Source organism: Antennarius striatus, chromosome 15 (assembly GCF_040054535.1).
Source record: "Antennarius striatus isolate MH-2024 chromosome 15, ASM4005453v1, whole genome shotgun sequence".
Taxonomy (NCBI): domain Eukaryota; kingdom Metazoa; phylum Chordata; class Actinopteri; order Lophiiformes; family Antennariidae; genus Antennarius; species Antennarius striatus.
In genome coordinates, this window is record NC_090790.1 from 12,324,613 (window position 1) to 12,349,432 (window position 24,820).

The 24,820-nt window shown below is 40.8% G+C and overlaps 2 protein-coding genes across 3 annotated transcripts in view; one reads left to right on the plus strand and one right to left on the minus strand.

Annotated features, from left to right (window-relative positions):
• LOC137608722 (WD repeat-containing protein 70) overlaps positions 1-15,395 on the plus strand; it is a 33,776-nt gene extending 18,381 nt beyond the window's left edge. The window contains exons 11-18 of one of the 2 annotated variants that reach the window (XM_068335269.1): positions 3,310-3,409; positions 3,882-3,966; positions 4,082-4,220; positions 8,833-8,933; positions 9,019-9,098; positions 10,452-10,568; positions 13,678-13,840; positions 14,517-15,395. In XM_068335269.1, coding sequence (XP_068191370.1) covers positions 3,310-3,409; positions 3,882-3,966; positions 4,082-4,220; positions 8,833-8,933; positions 9,019-9,098; positions 10,452-10,568; positions 13,678-13,840; positions 14,517-14,604 — 873 coding nt within the window. In that variant the 3' untranslated portion in view covers positions 14,605-15,395. The remainder of the gene's footprint in view (positions 1-3,309; positions 3,410-3,881; positions 3,967-4,081; positions 4,221-8,832; positions 8,934-9,018; positions 9,099-10,451; positions 10,569-13,677; positions 13,841-14,516) is intronic. The other variant, XM_068335268.1, reaches the window with a different exon arrangement.
• Positions 15,396-18,881: 3,486 nt separating this feature from the next.
• gdnfa (glial cell derived neurotrophic factor a) lies at positions 18,882-24,149 on the minus strand. Its single transcript, XM_068335266.1, has 3 exons — positions 23,513-24,149; positions 22,387-22,617; positions 18,882-19,754 (listed from the first exon to the last, which is right to left on the minus strand). Exons 2-3 carry the CDS (start codon positions 22,589-22,591, stop codon positions 19,213-19,215), a joined length of 747 nt encoding a protein of 248 aa, XP_068191367.1. The 5' UTR covers positions 22,592-22,617; positions 23,513-24,149; the 3' UTR covers positions 18,882-19,212.
• Between the last annotated feature and the right edge of the window lie 671 nt (positions 24,150-24,820).

Consider the following 24,820-nt stretch of genomic DNA (forward strand, 5'->3'; position numbering starts at 1 on the left):
AAACTTGATGCTGTGTTCTTTCAGATATTGATCTTTGGCCTTTGAATAGAAGCAAAGGTATTTGTACACACATATACTCAAAATATGCTGAATAAAACTCTTTTTAAGGCACAGAGAAGAGCACAGTTTACAGGGCATGTCAGGAGGTGTGAGAGAAGTTTAAACAGTGTTAGAGCATCAGATTTCACAAACCGGCTGTGTAGATTATCACAGGAAGCAAACACCATGGCATCTACCGCCGGCAGCCAACATCAGGATGGTAAATAATCACCCAACCTTTCGCAACAGCAGTAAATGATCTAGAAATAGCCGGAGTGAGTGTATGTTTGCAATACACAACCAGAATAACTGCGAGCAGACGATTCAAGAGACTTAAATCAGTGAAAAAAAAAAAACTTAAAGATGAATAGTTTTCTAATAGAGATCGTTACCCTTATCCCAGCTTTTTTTATGGTAGAATGAGACGACATTTTCGTGATACATTATATGAAACACAAACCCAACTTTCCGACACTGGAAATTAACAGTATAAGATAAAAGAGTTCATACAACATGTGCAAGCCACAGATGGTGTTAATCTTAGAAGGAAAAGTCACATGAAAATAAGTGAAAGAAGAAACTGTGTGGATTGTTTCATCACAGGCTGAACAAGAGCTCATAACATTTTTGTAGTCGCTGACAAGTCAAACCTGTAGCTCTGGTGAAAAACGTGCTTTTGATATCATGTTTTGGGTTTAAAAAATTCAGATTTCATCACCTCCTCTCTGCTGTACATTCATAGTGTAATATGGATGTGCTTCGTTCAACAGTTCATAAGACAAGAGGATGGCAGAATATTGTCCATTAGAGCAGCTCGTCACTCACAACCTTTTAATATCTTGCCTCCGAGGCACAGATGCAGTCAGAATTATATTTGTGGAATTTTATTTTTTGGACAGACTTCTATTTGTTGTGTGCATGTGATGCAGTTGTGCAATAGGCGCTCTGATCACATGATCAAAGTGGGGCTTGAAATGTCTTAGTTTTAAGTCAGTCAAATAAAATGTTCAGAGCTCAATCACCATGCCTGATTCTGTAGATCATTATGTTTTTGAATGTGTTTAATCCTGCACGTTATGCTTTGGCTGCTGATTTGCAGGCCAGAGATAGCCTGCAGCTAAACTGTTCCACAACGGCTGCGAGATTAGAATACGTCCTTTTTTATAGTGAGTTGACCTTTTGACATTTATTTCTCAAGCAAGTCAATTCCAATGCAGCGAATAAACGAATGAGTGGATAATCTAAGCCAACAAATGAGGAGAATGGATTTGAGTCAAAGGTAATTCTTGAGTAAAATGATTATGGGAGTCAGAAAATTATCCCTGGAGAGCCCATGGAGACTGAATGACCGAGTTATCTACAGTTCAAGGTAACAGCGTTATCTGTCTTGTCCAAGTTAATAACTTCCCTCTTTTCACTTTGGAAGGAAAGTAAGGCCCCATTTCCTTCTTATGTCATTGGTCACATCACTCATTCACCTCACACTCCACTCTCTGGTGCTCCTTTTGCCAGCAATTCCCTATCTTATCTGTGTTCCACACTCTGTGCTCACTTCAAATTCCTTATCCAGCTTTCAAAAGCCTGTATTGCTGCAATTCTTTTCACTGATTTATTTGCATTTCGTTTAGAATTAATGAAAATGCAGTGGTATAAACCAAGGTTATGTTTGTTTGAGTGTTTGCAAAATAACTTCCCAGACTGTTGCTTCACCGCCATCGTTTAATGATCGATCCCTGTAACCTGGCGGCACTAAGACCAGGTGAAGCCAAGACTCGGGGTGTTAATGCGAGAAGAAGCAGAAAGAAAACAAATTAGAAGGCACTATTGTCAATGATGGAACAGTTGATTATTTTTTTACGGACAGATGGCAGCAATAATATGAATTCCTTGTGTTTGGATCTTGAGCTGTTGGTGGGACAAAATGTGGAGTTTGAGGAAACCACTCTGGACGTTTTATAGACTAATTCTATCAATCGTGTTTTTGTGTGTTCTTTTTTTTTTAATGCTTCTATTTTTCTTAAGCATTTAAACCTTTCAAAATCTACATCTTTACTCTGCGAACTTAGATTCCTTTGCCTCTTGTTTTTGTAATCGGCCTGTTCTCACATTCATACACAGACCCGCTACTCAAATGTCATTTACCCTTCTTGGTTTCGAGCAATACTTGCTGATCATCACAGCCAAGTTGAGTAAGATCACACTCTCATATACATGGTGGTGAAATTTTTAGAGGAGGGAATTAAAGGAATGATTAGCCTGAAAGAGCCATTGATAGTGTGTCAAGTGCCTCTTTCTCCACGGCAAGCTGCTGTGTCTTGTGTTGCATGTGAGCAGTCTCTGCTTCTGAATTACATATAGTCATATTTAGGGATGCAACTAAGGAGTTAATATTTTCACCCATACATGACAATTTTCTCCACCCTTTAGTCCCCTCATTCAATCATCCAAACTCAATTGCTAACCATAATTTAAATGATAGGCAACAATTTTTAAAATCTGGTGGATCTGGATTTATTATTTACATCCACACCAAATTGTGCATGTCAATAGCTATCAAACACATGGATTTCTTTTACAATCAGATTAATAATATTGTCAGACGGTAATATTTTAATCTGAGTTGTTTTATATGCCTTCTATTAAATGGTAGCATCCAGCTAGAGCTAAGATGACATCAGCATTAGATGTCTTACATTATATTTTGTCTGACTTGATAAAAATTTAAAACCACCAAAGACACCTTACATCTTTCACAGAGAGTAGGAGATTTAACCTAGTATCATGACTTTCATGTCTAATTGTAATTTATCTAATTTTTATTGTCTTACTAATTTATATCTAACCCACATTTTTAGAATAAGACTACAGTAAATAGTTTTTTGTGGTGTTAAAGTTTAAACTGTGCTTTTGTCGCTTGTGTTGCTGAAAAGCACATTTGTCAGTGTAGTCCATTTTTTTGTCTATGTTCTTATCTGTGATTCACATCCACAGTATCTAAATAAATTTTGTACCTAGTATAATTATTATATTTATTTGTAGATTTTACTTCAACAGAACTTGCCTGACATGAAATGTTATTAAATTTTCATTGGACCTGTTCCATGTTTTTGTCAGAGCAATGGGTCCACACTCGTTCCTTGTTGTTTGTATTAAACGTGAATTTGAGTCTGAACATTAACAATTATTAATGTGCATGAATGCTAAATCATAAACTACACCACAGCCAGCATAAATCCACATGGTCAATGAATTTTCATTTCTTTTTCTTAGGTCCATACGCAGTTCCACTGTCGACAAGCACACATTCCAGGATCAGACACCTCCTGCCTTTCCTTTTCCTATGATGCCGTGACTCTTGCTTCTCGGGGAGGTAAGGAAATTATCTCGGTCCTACAGTGTCCTCCAGACCCCACAGTCAGCAGCTGCACACACAGAGATTATATTTATCGACAGACTAGCTCAAAACCTCCACTTCCTAGGTTCCTTGGTTCCATGCCTCATTTAAAGCAATGGAGGGTGTCTGTTTTACTCCAGAAACAGGGAGCCCCACCAGCAACACGCAAGACTCACAAGAGTTCTATAGATAGAAACACACAACTGCCCCTTGGTATGTGATTTAATCAGAATACAAACAGGAATAACTCTGTGTAAGAGTTCTTCACTCAACATGCTATTGTAATGTAAATGAAAAATAACTCTTGCAGACTTGTTTTATGGTCTAGAAAGGAGAGTATTTACCTTTCTCTCTCAAAGTAAACAACTTCAATGACGGTTCCTCTGCGGTGACTTTAAAGTAAATCTCACAATTTACAGTTTATCTGATGTCTCCATCTATTTTCTAGGTGATGACACGCTGAAGATGTGGGATATACGCAACTTCAGGAAGCCCGTCAATGTGGCCACTGGATTGACAAACTACTTTACAATGTAAAAATCTGAAGTGGCATCTTAATTGTGTTTGGCTACTGTGAATTAAATAATAGTCTTTATTTATTTAAATTGTGAACCGATGATAACGTTTGCATCTTTTATTCCACATGAGGACTGACTGCTGCTTCAGCCCGGATGACAAGCTTCTTTTAACTGGAACCTCGGTGAAGAAAGACGAGGGAAATGGGAAGTTGGTTTTCTTCGACCGGGCTTCCTTCCAGAGGGTCCATGAAGTAGAAGTCACTGGTGCAGTAAGTTCTGCTTCAAACTCCACTACTGGGCTTACTGCAAGGAGTTTATCAGCATCCTGATATGAAATGTTGGTTTGAAACCAAAGTTAGGATCATTTGAAAAGACACTAAGTTCACAGTGAAACACAATGAAGCTAATGTGTCTTTTCTCCTCTACATAATAATTGCCTGGGCTACAAAAATGCAGTTGACTGTTTTTTACTTGTTTGTTTAGAAGCACAATAGCAGCAGTCTAACTCTTCATTATGACGACTAAGCAGATTTGATTCCCCAATATGAAATAAACATATTATTTTCATTTCCAATTTAGCCCATCTCAGGATTATTTCAACTGACCTAAACCAGTCTGGTTTTTATTTAACTGGTATTTTTTTGTTTGTTTCATAAGTAACTATGAGGTGGTCGAGAATTTAGAGACGGATGCAGAATCAGCTGCACGTTACTCACAATTAAGACGTTATTAGAAACTCTAAGCTAAAAAAAATATTCAAAATATAATTTTAATTAATATGTTCATGCAGAAAGAGGAAAAACTTTATGTCCAGACACATGAGTCTGAAGCCAGTCGTGTCTTAGTGGTGCATCATGATTCTTCTGCTGTGTTAGAGGGAAAATACAGAGGAAAAAGGGAATAGTGATGAAGGGGAGGGAAGGCAAAGGAAGAAAGTTAAAAAAAAAAAATTGTCAAAAGAAAAGAGACAAGTTAAGGGAAAGTGGAGCAATGTGACCTTTTCTCACTGAGTCATTTCCACAAAGCTTTGGCAGGACAGTTTATGATGCTTTTAAATGCACAGCCTGTTTTTGAAATAAATTATGAGCATGGTCCATTCACATGCGCAAATTATACCATAAAACACAGTAGCAGACTATGCACTTTATACTAATCCTGCTTTCTCAGAAATCCATTCGTTGAAGGCAAGCAGCCATAAGTTCTGGAATGAAGGGCAGAGGTGCCGTCTTTGGTAAAAGAAAAAAACCCAAACACTTTTTTTGTTGCGTCCTGCTCCTCCTTGTTTTCCTCTGGCTCTCTTTTTCATGCTGTGTGTATTTGTAGCTATAAGAGGGATGTATGAACTAGGCTAAGTTGTGGCAATTTGACATGTTTGAGAGCAGGTCGTTCAGAACTAGAGTGGGGTCCTGTCAGCCAGCTGCTGTTAGCCTGCAAACCTTGGCACAGCATGGAACCTGCCAACACACTCCACAGTACAATTGTGCTGACAGAGAAGAGGTCGGGACTGGTCTTAACTTGGGTGACCTGAATTTAATTTATGGTGTGTTAATATTTTAAATTCCTTAATATTCAAGCCACATTGTCTTCGTTCTCTGTTGTGTAGATTTTATTCTTGCTGGTGGAGCTAAGTATGTTATCTAGTTAATGTCTACCATTCGCCTCAAGCAGTGGTCATCAGTTGGAGGGTTGACCCACCTCACTGTGTTGATGATGTCACCAGAGGCAGCATCGAAGGAAGACGGATCAAAACTTAGCCACCTTCCTCGTCCTCTGTTCATGTTTGTCTTCTTTTTAGACTTTTTAACTGAAGGTGGGGGTCGACATTAGAAACACGATTTTAGAAAATCTGTAGTTAATGCGAGCCAAATCTGTGACAGTGGGGCCCTGCAGAAATTAATTATGTAGTTGAATATTGAGTTATTTTTGAACTTCAGTTTTTAACAGTGGTCATTAATTCTGGTCCCTGTCGTTTATTTACAAATGGCATTAACTAATGTAATAAAGGAAAATTGCTACAACATTTTGGTTTTTTTCCATTTTCCATTTATAAATAGAAATAGAGCGGTTTAGATATATTAATGTATTTTAAAGGTAAGGGTTCAGGTTGCCAGATTTCCTCACCTTGATGTTTTTAGTGTCCTAATTTTTGCATTAAATCTTTTGATTATGTTGCTGGATGTTGACATTTAATAGTTTTATAAATTTTACCTCTGTGCTCATCCTCCTTTCTCAGACCATTACTCAACCAATATGACTTTGGCCCTCTCTGTGTTGCATCGGTAGCTCTGCCCAATTTCTTTTTAAAACATTAATGCATTTAAATCTAGCATCGCAGCAGATCAGTTATTTCTGGTTGACGTGCACTCAGTGAACCTGATGAATGTGCTATTTACTATGTTTACATCAGCCGTCTGCTTCTTGGATGGCCCGAGAATTTAAGTGCAGACTTTATAAAGTGGCGTACCAGGCAGGCAGTGAAAGGATGGGCCACCAATCATTTCTAACTAAACAGTCTACATAACCCCAGACCTGGGTTCTGGGGTGCACTGGGGAGGCTGTTTTAAGATCTCTGGTAAATACGGTCAGACCCTTTAGCTTATCTTAGCCCATCAAAAGGGCCACGATCCAGGTAAGACCCTGCTGCTCTCACACCTCAGAGCCTTTGGCTGGATATCAAATGGGGACTAAATGAAACCTGCAGATCTGTGTTCTCACTGTAAATGTGTGCATGTGTTGACTGTGTCACAGTTGTGTAATTGGAATTCATTTGCACAAGTCTAAAGAGTTCCAATGAGGAAAAAAAAAAGTATTTAGAGAATTAGTCGTGGTCATTTTCTCTCACTACACCGTCTCATGCTTGATGGCTCGTAAAAGGTATTCAAGGAGCTGTTTGAAAGAACGGTCAGCCTTTTATCCTCAGTAAAAGAGTAGCCAAACTTGAAAGTTAGAAGGGAGGCCTTCACTCTTTTCTTTTCTCGTGAATCTTGCCAAGTAAATCCTGCAAGTTGTAAAAGCCAATTGTCCCAGTTAGACAGCTCGTACTAATTACAGACTCTTCGGACATGTGCCCGCTCGGTGTGTAGTTGAAGTGCTAAGTCTTGAGTTCTCCATTTCCTACTGATGCATTCAGCCGGACTGTTTAGCCAAGCTTGTTACAAGCATTTTGGATCCACTGACCGTCGACAAAACGAGAAACACAGCTGTGACTCTTGTGTCCTGTTAGGGCTGCATATTTCATAATCGGCATACAAATTGGGCGAATCGCTGATGTCTTTTTTTATCCCTAATCAGTGATTGCTATTTCAGTCTCATGGGACGTAGACGGTTGTTACTGAAGGCATAACTGAGAAGTTTTCTCCTTCATGATGTGATGTAATTTTGGTGGACGCGGAGCATAAACAGGGGTTTCCAGAGTGTAAACATGCTGGTCTAAAAATCAGTGCAGCGGTCCAACTTTAGGACTGGACAGAATTGTGCTTCTGTTTTTGGCTTCCCAGTGGATCCACAGCTGGGAGATGCTCTGTTTGAGGCTGCGTTGGTGTTTCTGTTTCGCTGTTGACAGAGCAATATATTTACCTGGCTGTGCTTTCACTTACTGTATATTCTGTTTTTTTGCTTCCTGATTTTGGTCCTTCGTTGTTAGGATGTTGTGCATATGGGGGAAGATTCCTGAAGCTTTTACAGTACCTGTGAAGCGTAACAGCTGTCATCCCCACGGTCCCTCACATGTCGAGACTGTCTGTATTGCTTTAGCAACCTTGACAGGACGATTTATAACCCGTTACACACTCGCAGTCAAGCACAGCTACAGGAGGTGGACTTCACTTGCTCACAATGCACACAAGTGGATACGGACAGAAAATAGTTAGAAATCAGAATTATTTGTCTAAGGGTTAAACAGTGCATTACTGCTCCATATGAATGACGATAGCAAGCTCCATGTTAAACACATCCTTTTAAAGCATTTTGTAGACCTTACAATCGATTCCATCCGGCTCTTGATCTGGTTGAGCAGATTAACCCTCGTCTGTTGCAAGAGCTCAACACCACTGAGCTGGAACAGCAGCAGTGTAGATCAGTGTGTACGAGATTTGTGTAAATTTTAGTATGATGTGAATGATTTTAATTCACTTCTGTCAAAAAGCCTTAATTCTAATTTGTGACATCCTTAATGGGTGCTTGTGTGTGTGTTCGAGGCTCCTTTGCCTGGGATCCTGGAGAGAAGCTGAACAGCTGGGCGCTAAGCAGCTTTTATCATCACAGAATCTGGACGTCTCACTCGTAGTACTACTCACCCACCCCACCCCCGATAGTTTTGTGTGCCAAAGACACAAAACAACAAAATTTTGTACGGCATTTGGCAAAGCACATCCGCGTCAACTGTACAGAGACGTCTGTTAATGATGAGACTCCAGAGATTGTGGGAGGGATCTTCACTGTAGCTCGCACATCACAGAACGCACAGAGACGCTCCGTCACTGTCCAATAACTGTGTACGTATTCCTCTCTCTGCTCCTCGTTTGCTCTTTCACACACAGACACACACACACACATTTATCTCTGGATAAATGTGGTCACATTTGCCTATTGGCACTGGGCCATCTGTCACACACAGACTGAAGGATCCAGTCCTCATCTCAACAACCAAATATAGTCAACTAGAGCAGCGTTGCACACAGGGACTGATCCTCGCTGCACCACAACTGACCTGGGTCACAAAATCAAAATAGTCAAGACAATAAAATAACATGCCACAATAGAGACACACGTTCACAGCCTGTTGTGAGCTACAGGGGGAAGCACAACATGCTTTGTCAACATCTGCCAAAAAATACAAAAAACTATTTAACTATCTTGATTTCATCTGTTTGTGTGCTCCAGAGTGCTGTCCGCTGCTTGTGGCATCCAAAGCTGAATCAGATCATGGTGGGAACTGGGAACGGACTGGTCAAGGTCTACTATGACCCTGTGAAGAGTCACAGGTTTGTTTGGTTTGATTGAAATAGTGAGTTCTGTAGAATAAGAAATGTGTGACATCATTTGTAAACCCCGCTGGCTCTTTTCCAGGGGGGCGATGCTGTGCGTGGTGAAGAGCAAACGAAAAGAGAAACACGCAGAGACGCTAACACAAGATTACATCATCACACGTAAGTGGAAGACTGAACATGCTCCCCATCCGTTTCATCCAAAAGACAAATTGATTTTGCCACTTAATGAACTTTGAACTTGATTTCCCCGCTCCCTGGCCTCGCTGTGAATTGCAGGCAATTTCCCCCATCGCCTTTTTTATCATTAAACAATTACAGAGGAAATTACGTTGCTTTTCTTGAAGCCCTTCGGCGGTTTAATCCACCCTGAGGTACGAGCCCATCTGGGCTCGCTGCTCTTCAGATGATAAGGCAATATGCAAGAGGTCATCTCCCAAGTGCATGATGTGGCGACTGGAGCGTAGTCTAATCATCATCCTCAGACGTAAAGTTCGAAACTGCTAAAATCTGTTTGAATGGTACCTCACATTCACACACACACACACGCACACGATTGTTCAAACACTATCCCTTGTGGCGGGGTTTACAAGAAATGAGTGTTCAAGGCTTTTCCAGGCCCATTAGCTGATGGAGTAGGGTGTGGATGAGTGGATGGACAGTCTCGGGGCACTGTGCCACGCGGCGACCATGCGGTCTATAGTCACGCCGGATCACGCTCGGGACATCCACCTCTCCCACCACTGATGGCGTGATCAGCTTCCAACACATCTCTCCTGATTGGCCGCCAAGACTGAATTTAGATGCCGCTTATTGTTTGGGCTGCGGCAGCCTTTTCCGATGCATCATGTGATGTCATTGCCATGCCAACAGGGTGTGAAGCAGGCAGGCTTTTGACTGCCACGAGCGCTGAGTGACGCACTTGATGCCCTGGCACTGGAAAATTAGAGGGGACAGGAAGCAAGTGATGGCCCATTGAGAAAAGCGAGGGAATCTGTTAACAGTAACCTTTTTGCTTAATGTAGCATGGAGGAGAAGAATTAACACTGAACAGCGACAGGGCTCCTAAATGGAAAATCACTTTATCTAGTCCTTTACTAAAGTGTCTCTTTGTAACCTCTGTGGATAAGAGCAGAGCACACACTCACAGCGCACGCTCATTCACAGTCGCACGTTCACTCACACGGGTTTAAGAGCCCTGGTGCCTTTATTGTGATAGTGTTCACAAAAGTGTGAAGAGCAGCGTCGTGATTGTCTCAATGTAAACAAGGGGGTATAATGAATATGTTGGTGCTCACTTTGCCAAAAATAGTACGGGGATCACGAGGAGAGACGCTGCCAGTGATCAGCAGGTGCTTGTGTTTTTGCTCAAAGGCGAGGTGTAGTAATATGAAGAAAATGTAATAACGTATGAAAACACTCCATTTAGTGATGCGGTATAGCATGAAGGAAACACACTGTGTTTTGTGATCGTGCAGTTTGAGTTTCATCCTTGTTTAACTTGTGTGTCTGCAGCTCATGCATTACCAATGTTCAGAGAGGCCCGGCAGCGGAGCACACGGAAACAGCTGGAGAAGGACAGACTGGACCCGAAGAAATCCCACAAACCCGAGCCTCCCGTGTCGGGACCAGGTGAAGTGTTTGTTTGCATGCTGCTTTTTTTTTTTACCTCCACAAAAAAAGCGACAATTACAGTTCCAACTATTGTACAACGTCAGTGTCCACAAAGCAAAATGTAAACCGTGTCTTGAGAAGTCATTTCTACATGAGCGTAATTATGAGGTACAGCTACAGAACTGGAGAAGTTATTATTAGTTGTTTTCACATTGTTGATGTGAAAGCATCAACAAAGACAGATTGTATCCTGCTGTTGCCTCACAGTTTTTAACTGCTGCTACATGAAGACACCTTTTGTCTTTTTCTGCTCGCTCCGTCTATGTTTTATTCTTCAACAAACGCCATGCTTACGAATGTTCATGGATGCACTTAGACCTCCTTCTTATAAGCAGAGCTGACATACAACATTTCTTTGCTTCACTCTATCCCAGCAGACTCAGTGCTGTGTTTGTTTCGCAATCATTTATTTCTTAAGTATTATGGACTTGAAAACAATTTAATGAATCACCAGTGTACGTATTTATACTCATTTAAACATGGTAAAGGTTTTTCAACAGTAGTTATTAAAAGTCTGATTAAATAATTCATTGCCCCCTATTTACTTAATAATTAGTTGACTAATTAAAATTTAATGTCTGTTGTACATGTTAAATGTAAAAAGTACTTATCAACAGCAACAAGAACAATAATAGTAATAATAATTATACATAATAATTGTAGAGAGCCAACCATTTTGCATGGCTCATTATGAAAACATGTAGCATCATAAATGTTGAGGGAGACAACAAACAATTTGTGAATTAAAATGTGAGTTGATGTTCAGATGTTTTATTAGTGTGTGTTTTTTTTTAAATTACAGGTTGTCTTTGCTTTGTTTATCCTCTAAGTAGGATAACGTTGCACAAGTGTAAGGTAATGTTCAGCGGTTGGCTCGATGCTTACAATCAGTGAAAAGATATGTCTCTAATCCCCCAAACAACCTCACTGCCTAAATGCAGAGGGAACTCCATGTGTATCGGAATGTTAGTGTTTGGGTGTGCGCGCATGCTTGCGTGGATTTTATCCTTGATCTTTAAAGGCAAACATAATAATGCCCGTCTCTGCAAAGCAAGACTCCATCCTCCACCACCCCCTCCCCTCCCACCCCAAACACCAGGGACGGAGTAGAGCAAACAGCAAACATTGTAAAATTTCTATTGTCTGGAACAAGAATGCACTTATTTACAAAAAACATTTTTACCCAAACCAAATATGACAATTATTTGAAAAATAGTTTGAGAAAAATTGAGCACCATCTTCCCGCACATGCGCTATGTCAAGAGCATTCTTAGCTTTTTATAAAAACTGAGTACATGTAAAAAAAATAAAATTAATAATAATTATATATATACATATATACATATATATATATATATATATTCTCATCTTGTGATAGTGTGTCATTATTAGATAGATAACAAATAATACAGTTTACTGTTAAAGACTGGCGTGTATATTGACATAAACATTGTAAGAACTTTGGTGTAAAAGGTGAAATCAGTGGAAAACTGGTGTTAAATAGATGACAAATGTTGGCAAGGAAAGAATAGATTCGAATGGAATATAATGCCAAATTTCCAAGAAGGAAAGAGTCATTCATACGTTATCCTACAGTGGCTGCTGAGCTTGATAGCAGCGTTATAATGCCTCTTCCAGTCCAATTTACCAACAGACACTCAGACAGAAAGAAGTTACAGCTGTAAAACAATCTATTTTTCCTTTTTCCTGAGCCCACTGCCAGCTGCTGTTACTGTCTGGAGAGGAGGATAAACATTTTGCCATCAGCTGGGACTGAAAAACTACTGTCATGTTTTTAAGCAGGATAACTCACTAGGATTTGATTGGATTGTGATGAACACAGGTGGATTTCAACAGGGAGAACAAGTTACTTGATTTCCCCTGGTCTCCGCAAAGAAAAGCACAAACGATTGGAGCAACAATCACTTGTCTCAATATGTCATTGTATTCATTGAGCGGCTGTGAGAAGAGATTTGTCTTGATCAACCAATCAGAGACAGAATAGGGTGGGGTCATGGTATTGCCATAGTAGCATTGAGATTTGCTTGGTGGAAGCCTGCAATCATAGAGTTATGTGTACTGTAGTTTGTGAGTTTCATTGCTTCACTACCAGTAGGGGGCGTTAAAGTCTCTGTGGAGACAGCTTTAATTAAAGTGCTTTGCTTGTTGATTACAGATCACACAATTTATTACCAACATTCGTTACCTGTGAGGGTTCTTCATACAGGCAGTCCTCAAAAGTGCAAACACAACTAGTTCCGAGAGTTGTTCGTAAGCTGAATTGTTCATAAATCTTTATTTATTAAATTAAAATTTATATGTCCTTACTACTCTAAATACAAAACTGCTATTCCCCCAGTCTTACCAGAAACCATTATATGGCATAATAACAACAGCATAGCATCAGTTAATGCTTCCAGGCAGAAACATGACCTGACTGACATTTGTTCTCACATCATTTGACTCCTACAGGGGGACAACCCCTGTAGGAGTCAGTAGTTTAAAAAAAAAATGAAATAACAGGCATGTTGTGACAGAGTTTTCTTACAGGTAGTCTATAGTCTACTTTTCTGGCTCTAACTTTCAACTTCAGCTGAATTGTCTTCAGTCTCGATGCTCAAGATTGTCCTAATGCACATAAATACATTATGTGTTTGTTCCCTGCTTAGAAGTTTGCAAAGATTTAAATAAGAGAAGGATGAAAGAGGAAAGCTGAAATGGCAACATGAAGCCAGACATCAGTTCTGATATTTGCTGATTTATTTTGACATGACGTGTGAAATCTTAATCTATGGGGAGTTAATGTTATGCTGCTTGGCGTGGATTGCGGCAAAAAGGGGAACAACGGTAGTCGGACATGGCGGTTCGCAGTTGTTCGAATCTATGAATTTTCGTTTGTATCTTGGGGACTACCTGTATATAATGTCATAGTGTGATCATGCAATATGTTTTCACACCTGGATTTTTTCATATTAAAACAACGTCCCACTTTAAAAAGTTGTTTGATATAAATTCTCTGTATGGAAGTCTGACCTGTATCTAATCCCATCATTGTGTGTCCTGGCAGGTCGTGGAGGAAGAGTAGCGGCTCATGGCGGCACCCTGTCTTCATTCATCGTCAAGAACATCGCCTTAGACAAAACGGACGACAGTAACCCCCGACAGGCCATCCTACGTCACGCCAAGGAGGCTTCAGAGAACCCTTACTGGGTTGCCCCGGCATACAAAGTGTAAGAAAAGCTCCTGCCTACAAGTGTAATAATATGAATCATTTACACACTCGCTGTGCGTCGCGCTGCTCATCTTTCACTTCTGGGTTTCATTATCAGAGGGTGTAAGATGAGCACCAGGGGCGTAGCTTGGTGCTGTTGTCCTGGGTCTCGGGTTTCTTCCTACTGGTGTGAAGCATAAATGTTTAAAGGGTTGTACATTTTTACAGGCACTTGACACTGTAGGAAGGAGAGTAATGGACAGCTTTAGATCACTATCAGACTCAGCCAGCTTTGTAAGCATGGGTCACGGCTGTTAAACCAAATGTAACTCTATCACACACTGCCACAATGAATCTTATTTTTAAACATAATATTCTGGTGATAAACATTAAGGTAGATACATCTGATAGTGTGTAATGCTGTCCTGATTGTAGAACTATTTGTAAATAGCTACTAGCATTGCTCTGTTTGCTGGAAGTTACATTAAACATCAAGATAATTCTCCTGGGGAGGATCCAGTGAAGGCCAGAGTTATAGCCTTATGCACCATCTGCAGCCTGAACTTCCTCAAACTTCTGTGGATCTGTACAGAAGAGGTTTTATTTATTTATTTATAGTCAAACGTTTTAATACTAATCATAGTTTCTTCACAGCTCTGTCATCTGGTTCTTATTAAAATCAATACCTCCTTCAGGACCCAACCGGAGCCATTGTTTGCAGAGGAATCAGAGGAGGACGAGGAAGCTGACAAGGAACCAGAATGGAAGAAACGCAAGATCTGAGGGTCAGCTTTAGGTCGGATGTACAGCAGCACGAGGTCGCAAGGATCAATCCCAGAACACCATGCTGGTTGTCAGGAACTACACGCAGCAGCATCAATTACACAACTCTATTGTAGAGCCTGTTGTCTCCCCCCTGGGCTAATTTTTTTAGGTTACATGCATGTGCAGTATGCATCTGTGTTTTTGGGTAGCACAAAAACTTCTCACTGCCAAGAATAACGTAAATTTTTTTGACTGGTTCATGTTCTCCTCATTGCAGTTCATCAACCACAGGAAAACCTTGGCTTTTTATGTCTATTTGGATTATATGGACCTTATTTTCATCGTTTCTATTGTCCTCTCCTCCCACAATTTCAGAGTTCGCTAATGCCTTGTAAATTGGCTCCAGATTTTGCGGTTTGGTTCTGTTTGTCAACTATGAAGAACATCTTTCTAGTTTCTAAGAAATAAATTGAGAGGATGTACAGATATTGCAACCATTTTCATTTTTTCCCCCTCATGGGTTTTAGGTTTTGAACGCTATTTTTGAGATGTGAATTTTCCATCTGCTATTGTAAAGTTTTGCTTTTCATACTGTTTTTCAACCTGAAACCTGTTTTTACCTGCTCATTAAAAGATGTCTGCCAAAATCGTTTTATGAGGCGCTGGCTCAAACATGCAGGTACACTGAGCACCCAGTCTGAGCCAAGGCTGAGGCTTGACTCATGGCTTCAAATTAAGTTCTTACAGGCTACTTGATTCACAGCTGTTAACTCAGTAAACATAACTACAGCACTGGTGCACTGGTGAACAATTAAAGATGATTAATTTATTTCAATTAAAATTTATTTTCAAATCAATTTGCAAGCATTTGCAAGTTAATATGTTCTCAAGTAATTACTGTCAAAATGAATGATGTGCTCCTGCACCTGAAAAATACGAAGTACAGATCTGTTTGTGTTCCTCCTACATCTCCCTGAAATGTGGCATCTGCTTCTGCAACAAATTAATTCTAACCTACCGATCCAGACAGCCCTCACCCTCCTCATCCGTTATTTCTACACACACTGAGTTATGGCGGAAAAAACTATTGAGCAATTTTAAATTCCAAAACAATCAATGTATCAAGCATAAAAATCAAATCTCTTAGTGTTCTAGCAAACTTTCCCCAACCCTAAGCTGAACAGGAGAATAGAAATACCAGATCTGGAATGGCACACAGACCAAACCTGCGTTTGAGCGCGGCTCAAGTACAGGGAGGTCGGCTCTGTTCAGAAAGTTTAACGTCAAGCTGTTGTTGTGAAGAAAAGTTGTCAGCCAGCAGCAGGTCATGAGGAGCGACTGCTGCTTGACTCAAGGGGGGCCGTCAATTCGCTGCAGTGTGAAGAACCAGCTGGCATTTGTACAGAGGAGCTGTGTGTAGTGCTGATGTGCTGTCTGTTTTGTGATGCCCAAAGCATTAAGTTTGGACTTGTTAAAAAAACTGGTCATTGACAATAAATTTGTTGTGATCATATAAGTAGCAGCCACAAAGAAAACATGAGACATGAAGACCCTGGACTTGTCAGGTTCAACCTTCAGCAACCGTCAGTTGCAGACATGATGTCAGATAAGAACACATTTAACATGTTGGTCCCAGTCACATGACTTTTGGTTAAGACCAATATTGACTCTTCTCTCTTTCCTTGCTTTCTACCAACTCCTGAGGGATATAACTTTCCCCATTTTTACCAAACTGACTTCTACCACTGAGCAATGTGGCTGTTTATCCACCAACGTTACAATGCAGAGAGATAGTGCTGTTTGTCAATCAGTCAACATTTATCTGTCCAAAGAATAACTCCAAAGCCATTCAATGTGTTTTATGAGACATCAAACATTCAAGAATTAAGTCTTTTTTATGTTTTTGGCATTTTTCCTCATATTGGGGGATTATATATTTTGAAGACAGGAATGCTGTCTCATAAATCTTCTATAACTTGTGCAGATTAATTAATTTACTGGAGTGGTGCCTTTTGTTATATTTTAAAAAGGATTTGTGTTGCTGTGGCAACAGTCTACATTTTAAGGGGGTTATTTGTTGAATGACATCTGTAAACTGTAACCTGGAATGATGTGAAATGTACCTTTATTCAAAAAGAAACTTTAGACTTGGACCGGAACCAAAACTGAAAACAGCTCAGTGCGCCGCTGCCTGAATTTATCTTCTCAGCGAGTCAGAGGCATTCTTCAACACCTTGATTTACATTCAGAGGTGATTTACGACAATAGCTTTTGTTTGCTGTTGAACCTCAGGTTACTGATCAGGAACATGGAGCATGTTTGGATGCCATACTGTAAAATACTCTCAAAGGAGCCCTACTATACCCCCCCCCCCAAGGGGACATAAACGCATTTCCTGTCCTGGTGTGTTACTGTACAAGCACAATACCAAGAACTACGCTCATTTTATAGAAACAAGTTTAATTCTGTAAAAAGTTATAAAATGAATATTGTACAAAAATAAAGTTTGCAGAGAGCTTTGGTTCTGTAACAACAAACAAGTGAGACAACATGACAAATTTATCACAGAGGTGTTAACACAATAAGGAGTGACAACAAATGCGATTCTTACATAACACTGAGGATACTTTTGCATTTTAACCTTTTGCTTGTTAACTTTTGCATCAAAAGCAGAGGACTAAATGCCAAAGAACAGATGAGCAAACAGTCATGAAGATGAGAGGGCTTGTGGTCACAGTTTACACACATTAACGTATGCATTAAAGAGTAGCGAGGTGCTCTGAGGTTTCTGGGAAGTCTGCTAACGGCACATTCTCATCTGGAAAGCTTTATGCATGAATCGGCTGTTAAAGAAGAAGATGATCCAATTGATGAGGTATGCTGTGATAAAAGCTGTATATTTTTTTTCCTCTGTGTAGTATTTGGCCTAAATTCAGCTTGATGCCGTGGATTTGTTCTGTGTGCAGGCGGATTATACTGTAAAGCTGGCTTGCTTGCCGCTGGGTGGGCACAGATACCTTGGTCCCTAATCCGTGTTAACAACAAGACCTACCCCAGGGCTCTCTTTGTTCCATTTAAAACCATCCCCTTGCAGGGTCTCAATGGGTGTAGCCACATGCTTTTAAAGAGATTCTTGTCTTCCTGGATGTATACTTCCAAATTGATTGGGGATAAACTTGGTTGAACAGGTTATTACATGTAAAAAGCAAGTTGAACCTATGCACGGTCTTCCCCCTGTAAGTCCCAAACATATTCTTTTGTGTATGTCTAGTCTTTAGATTTTTACATTGGCTAGTGATGACAGCACTACAGTAGCTTGATGCTCCTGAAACTGCCTTCACCGATATGCCGTTGCCAAGGGGGGATATTTGGTTAAGACTCATTTTAGAGGATCGCTTTCAAATCCCCTTTCAGGGAGCGAGACCTGTCTGTCAGGGTCCAGACAGAAACACAGGCAGGTCCATGAACTTTAAAGCTTACTGGGACAGGAACCCCTGCAAAGCCTTTGCTTGGATTTTTCTTTTTTTTTTTTGCACAAGGCCAGACAGAGGTTAGGAGTAACACGCTAAGAGAGCAGAGAGCATTCTGGAAGCTTTTGTACTCAAAGGATGGATCCTCAAAGGCACCAACAGATCTGCAGAGACCGCTACTCTAAGGCTGATTTGAGATTTTAATTATAGAAGTATAAAAAGTATAAAGATTTCATTTCTACCGAGGTATCAAGAGGTCAGAGTAGCCCCTCTTGATTTAGCATTATCACATATAGTGGTCTGAAAAATATGTACCGCAGTCAAAATTAACCAAAAAAGCTAATGGCAAATCTGGTATTGGTCCCCTCCTCTGTGCCGCTTAAAGCCTCACACAACTTGATTGCTAAAGATATTCTGTTGGATTCATGAACTGAAAAACGTTGGAATCTACGTGGAGCGAATAAGTCTGTTCAGGATACATGGGAAAGTGTGACGTACTTTGGCACCAACCAGGACAAACAAAGATTTTAAATAAATAAGAAAAAAAATACAATTTCTTTGATAAAATGGATTGAAATAAATAACAATAAGTTAATTCTATCTTAATAAATATATCTCTTTTATGTGTGTGTGTGTGTATACTGTACATATATATATATACATATATACACATATACACAGACACGTATCTATGTGTTTGTGTGTGTGTGTGTGTGTGTGTGTGTGTGTGTGTGTGTGTGTGTGTGTGTGTGTGTGTGTGTGTGTGTGTGTGTGTGTGTGTGTGTGTGTGTGTGTGTGTGTGTGTGTATACGTATATATCAAATCTGTATTGATTTATATTGTTTTTCTGCAAACTGGTTCACACCTCATACATTTCTGCACGCATCTAAAACACTGAATACTGTTCAGACTCAGCGCAGGAACTCAAATGTATAGATGACTGTTTAACGGTTGTTCCAATGTCTCTCAGGTGGCTTTTATATACTCACCTGTCTCCATTGAGGTCTACAGACAGAAATTACAGACAATTCACTCCCTCTTTGACCTCAAATGCCCTTTTCCAACTGTGATACCACTTTATGTCGCAAAGGCCCGTCAGGGTGATCCTCACTTCACCAATGCTGGTCTGTGAGTGCGTCACATCCATGTGATGTCCTCAAACGCAGCCACATTTCCTGGCAGAATGCTTCTTCAATGTGTGATACATTACATTGTCATCCAAAAATGACAAGTCGTCATCAAAAGCGATTGGTCGACAGCAGGTGCGGGAGGGTGTGTCCTTGTCCAGCTTCTTGTTATGTGTAAGGTTGTTGAGGATCTTGTCATAGTTGGTCTCTGCTTCCACGCAGGGGCCGCTGCAGTACCGAAAAATCAGCTCCTCTTTAGTCTGGTAGCCCAGCCCCAAGTCCGTCACGTTGAGGTGGACCTCCTTCAGCAGGCAGCCTCGAGTCTGCACCGATAGTCTCTCCTTCCCCTTCTCGCCTCGTCCGCCTTTACCACCTCGACTTCGACCCCGCCCCCGCCTCCTGTCGCCACGTCCTCTGGCGCCTCCCGTGTTTGCTGCTCCCCTCTGTCTCTGCTCCCTGCGTCCCCTGGAACCCCCCCTGGGATCTGATGATCTCCTGAGTCTGCCAATAGTAGCCTCGATAAAATCCATGACATCATCAAACTGATCAGGATAGGGACCTGTGACATCATCTGGAAAATACAGAAGGAGCAGAATCACTTATAAAGACACCAGCAAGGACAGAAAGAAGGGTTGCAAATATCTCCACAATACTTAACATGGTACTCAGTGATTCTAAGATTTTATGAACAGATAAAACCAAATGTTAAATATTACTGTGGAAAAAACAAATTCCACAGAAAATGCACAGTATATGAAAATATTTCAGAAAAATATAATACTGTACTGTAAAATTGAATATGATTACATCTCAATGAGAAATTTTGCATTGTGTGCAAAATCACATCAGGTTAGATACATCAAATTATAAAATGGAAAACAAAACAGTATTCTTGCTGAGAGATTTACAACGTTCACATATTGTTCGTATGATTGAATGAAGCTTCAGCCAGATAGCTTAATCAAAGGCTAATAGTCTAAGAAAAACTGCCTAAACTAATATGTCATGCCACGTTTGTTTAATCTGGTCAAAAAGTGATTTACTGGCTCTGAGCGGTAACTTCAAGGAGTCTCCTCTGCTTGCATGGAAACTACCTGGACTGCTTCCCATGCTTGCGCTAAGTTAGGCTATAGTGATGCTAGTTAATTTCCTCACATTCAGTGTGTGCATAGCCATATCTTCAGCAATCCAATAATTAAATCAAAGAGCAAATACGCTCACGAGTTGAAGAAGCTAAATGCACAACTACAAAATCAATAACAATCACACTGAGATGCCATTTATGTAGAAAAGAATGATATATGTTAACCAGTATTTGGCTGAACATTGCAATTCTATTTTTAGATGGAGGTACTTATATTCACCTGTAATGATGGGAGGAAGGTAGACTGGATTTGTATAACATACAACCTTTGTTAACCCCTCAACTCCTGAGAACCTGAAAGAGTCTGGGTCGTTTAAGTTAACCTGGTTTGCTTTCGCACACCAGCTGCCTCTGTGAATACAGTAGACACAGACTAATTACTCCATCAAGAGAGGAGTGGTTTTTCAGTGACTTCAAACTTTCATTGGTGTGATTTTAGAGGGCCGAGACTTCAAAGAACAAATAAATATGCTCTGAGTCATTTAGAAGCGTCAGATTGAGGCCTGATCAAAACTCAAAAACATGCACCAGCTACCATCTGCAGTGAGGGGTGATGAGGACTGACTGAAAGTCTTGGACCCTTCCTGCATTACAGGTTGTTTCTATTATAGAATAACGTCGCTCTTCCAAAGCCTGCAGGTCTGGCAGCAGAGCCGTCTATGAAAATCAAGCAGACTTATTGTGCTGTAATAAATCAATTGGTGCAACTCTAATTGCATTGCCTGTGTGTGTGCGCGTTTGGATCTGTGTCATCATGCTGTAAGAGGTTGAAGGAGTCGGCGCTGTGGGGTGCAATGTCTGGCAGGTGTTGGACCGTATTGCAGTGTCACCTATCTCTGCTCTTCTACCTGTTGCTCTGGCAGCTCTCAGGCCACCTGATCCGTCTGAGCTCCACAGCTGATTGGGCTGCCGCTGGTATATCAGGTGAGCCCCGGCCAATCTGTTTAGACACACCTGCCCTTTGATTTAGACGCCTCCTATTGTATGTCAGCTGCTAGGCAGGGTGGCTGCCGTGCGCCTGCTGACAGATTTTACTGGCAGCAGGTGATTCATGTTGCAAATTGTGCCACTTTGCAGAGTCAATACGAAATAATCATTGTGGTTTGATACAGAAACATCATGATTTGCTGTATATAAAATTGGCTCTCTGTTTTGGCGATACAATATCAGGCTCTTGGTGCAGCTGCTGCCTGCAGTTTTTTAGTCTTAAAAGGAAAAACGCATTTTTCTTTGTAATTACACACAAAAGTCCCCTCTTGGAGCTACAGCCCTGTTTATACTATTAGTGCATAGTTAATGGTCTTAGGTTACAAAGCAGATAAGTAATGTCACTACGATCCAAACAGAAGATGAGGTGGCAGGACAAACATTTGTTTGAATGTTCCATTCCTTATCGAGTTCTTGGCTGCGTCTGCATCTGTGTGAAGATGATGCTGTGTCAGATGGATCCAAACAAAATAAATTCCTACCCACTGTCACTGCTACGATGAACATAAACACTCTCACTGGATGCTTCAGACTGTCTGCCTTGGTCCAACCCATGACCTGAAATATCCAGCAAACCCCTTCACATTTAATTCTTTGATAATAGTAATAATTTTAAAAACAGGGCCATGATTTGTGATTTGTGAGGTGAATGTAAACAAAAGGAGAAAGAGAAATGTGCGCGTGACCTCTGGGTCTTTTTTTTTTATGCAACTGGTTTGTTTTGACATCGTTGTGATCTAAACCACAGCAGCAATAAACACAAATTAAGATCTTCCATCTGATAGTCAACATGTCTGGAAGTCTTATCAACATCGGACTCTCCACTGTTGGCTCAACCCACTTCAGATGTGATGAGTCAAGAAATGCTAAATGACTCGGTCAGCAAACCAATTTTCTGACTGTCATCTGGATTTCCACTCTGGCCCATTTTGTTCTGTAGACACGTTATTTAAAGGAGATGTTACAAAGCACTGTATCTAAAGTGAAACTCCCAATTACCTAGCAATCAAAAGCCCATCACAGTGATTGTACATCAATAAAAACAGTTGTCTAAACATGCCATGTGCCTTACAGCGATGCTCCATTGAAATCTCCTGCAGGTTGTGGTCTTCCTGTTGGAACGCTGACTCTTCGTCCTCCACAGACAGGGACAAGGAATCACTGAGGCTGCTGGAGAAATAAGTCCTCTTGGCTGGCTGAATGTTTGGGTAGAGAGGCCGTGTAGCAACAGAACTCAGGAGCAACAAACACGTGGCCAAAACATCCCATAACTTCATTTTAGACTCAGTTCCTCTGAAGAAAGCTGCAGAAGTAAGAGACAAGATATTTGAAATATGGAGAAAACACAACAACAACAACAAAAACAACAACAAACTGAAATAGTATTAATGTGAACACTGAGTCCAGTCAGAATGTAGGCCAACTCTCGTTTGTAATGAAGTCAGTGAAGTGTTTGAAACACTGTGACTCAGCCCGTATTAATAATTATGTCATCATCTCAGAGGGGTTTGATTTTCACTTTGTCTCGGTGTGGTTCACTGTAAACACGGCTGCAAGAGTAAAACTATCACAAAAAAACCCCAAAACAATCTGAGTTACTGCAGTGGGAATACCATGTACCATGTCATATTATTCACAAAATATAGAAATTAAATGCAGAAATAATCCTAGAAAACGCAAAAAATGTGAAAAAAACCGAAAGAAACCAATTTAAACTCCTCTAATTAATTATTTTATAATGAGTTTCCAAAGGGATTGTGGGACGACTTTTGCGTGAATTCTGTGAATTCAGGCGAGCTCGTCCTAATTGTAATGAAAGTTGGAGGGCGCGCCTCGCGGAAAAATGCGTTGATTAACGAGCGCACTGAAGCATGTTGGCAACAATGTAGTCGGAATAATAGTTTGAGCCGGACAGATGGCGATCCCCAAAGCTTACGTGACGATCCCGTCTAATGGTATGTTGGGTGTGCAATAAACCTAAAGCAGGGACAAACACAGGACGTGAGCGCAGGTGGAAAAAATGCAAAAAAAAAAAGCTGCATTCTTCATTTTGATTTGCTACTCCAACAAAATGTGCCAATGTGAGAGTGGTATGACCTTTACGCACAAACAATCTGAGGATGGATACGAGGCGCACTGGTGATCAGAGGATATGGAATTATATTAGAATTATTTTCCATAATAAATACTTGACTTACCTTAAATACTGCCCATGCAGACCCGAAACTCGCTGGCTTCTAATGTTTAAATCCAAACAGGAGCCGCGATTCATTTAATGCCCCCAGGTTGAATTAGTTGCTCGCAAGAATCGCCACAGAATCCAAATTATCCTTATACCCAGATCAAAATTGGTTTGTGTCCAGATAGAAAGAGGATGAAATACTGCACCGGGTGTGTGTTTTTATATCCAACACACCAATTAATCGACGAGTCTCTCCACACTTTTAATTAGAGTCCAAAAGGTGTTGAAGAGAGTGGACCGAGTGCGCCTTCGGGGGGTACAGTTGCAGTCGTTGATTAATTGGATGCTACGTTTCCAGGTTGGAAATCCGAGAGAGTTCCACCATCTCCCACTGAGGCGATTCCAATGAAGACATCAACGGCCCCTGTGCAAGAGTGAGGTGCTAAAGGCGCACGATATCTGTTTCCAGGAGTGCGAGAAGCCCTGGTCTGGCTCCTGTTAAACCAGCAAAAATGTCGTTATATCCACCGCTGCGTTAAATGATCATAATCGCCAACATCTGACACTATCTTGACAGGGTAAGCAGGATAAATCGGGGTGTTTGTTCTCCATTTTCTGCTGGACAGATAGAGCCTATGTCGGTCGAAGAGTTTCCACACGCGTCGTCCTCATAGTGGACTGAAGCACACCGCACCGGGCGCGGAGTGCGCTTTGGAGAGATTTATAGTTAAGTGCGCTCTGACGTTTGGGGCACTTGGAGTCCGCCTCTCTTTATACCCCTGCAAGAGCAAACAGTGAGTAACAGGGGTCCACATGTCTCTCCAAACCACCCTTGGAGCCCCGTTCGGTTTTCAAATATTTTGGGGATTATGTCACACATCCTGATGTCCCCGGGATTAGATTTCAGTATGTGGAATGCGATTTGGAGATGTTCTGTTGCGATGCATGCTTCTAACCTGATCTTCGAGCTCTGCGCTACGGTGTCAAATTGCGTCTGATGGATGCACACATCTCAAGTTTTAGAGCCCACTTCACTTGGTATTTACAGGAACGTATTTGTAAATACGTGAGGCGAGCATTTAGAGCGCATTGGACACTTTGATAGTCCTACTATACGTAGGCATTTGAAATGAACGCCACTCTAAATGCATTAAATCTATCTGTGACGCTTTGCTGCAGCGAGTCATTAAATGAGTGGTTTATTGTAGGTGAGCCTGAGGCAGCACCACAACAGACCACAAAGGCAGGATTTTGAACCTGCTAAGATGTTAAAGTGCACCTGAGAAGGCATTTCCAACATCCTTCATGATTTACAAGCTCCGAT

Coding starts and splice junctions, on each gene's coding strand:
- gdnfa (XM_068335266.1), bottom strand. CDS start 22,591: ATGAAGTTATGGGATGTTTTGGCCACGTGTTTGTTGCTCCTGAGTTCT. Junction 19,755..22,386: donor GATTTCAATGGAGCATCGCT/GTAAGGCACATG, acceptor TGTATTTTCCAG/ATGATGTCACAGGTCCCTAT.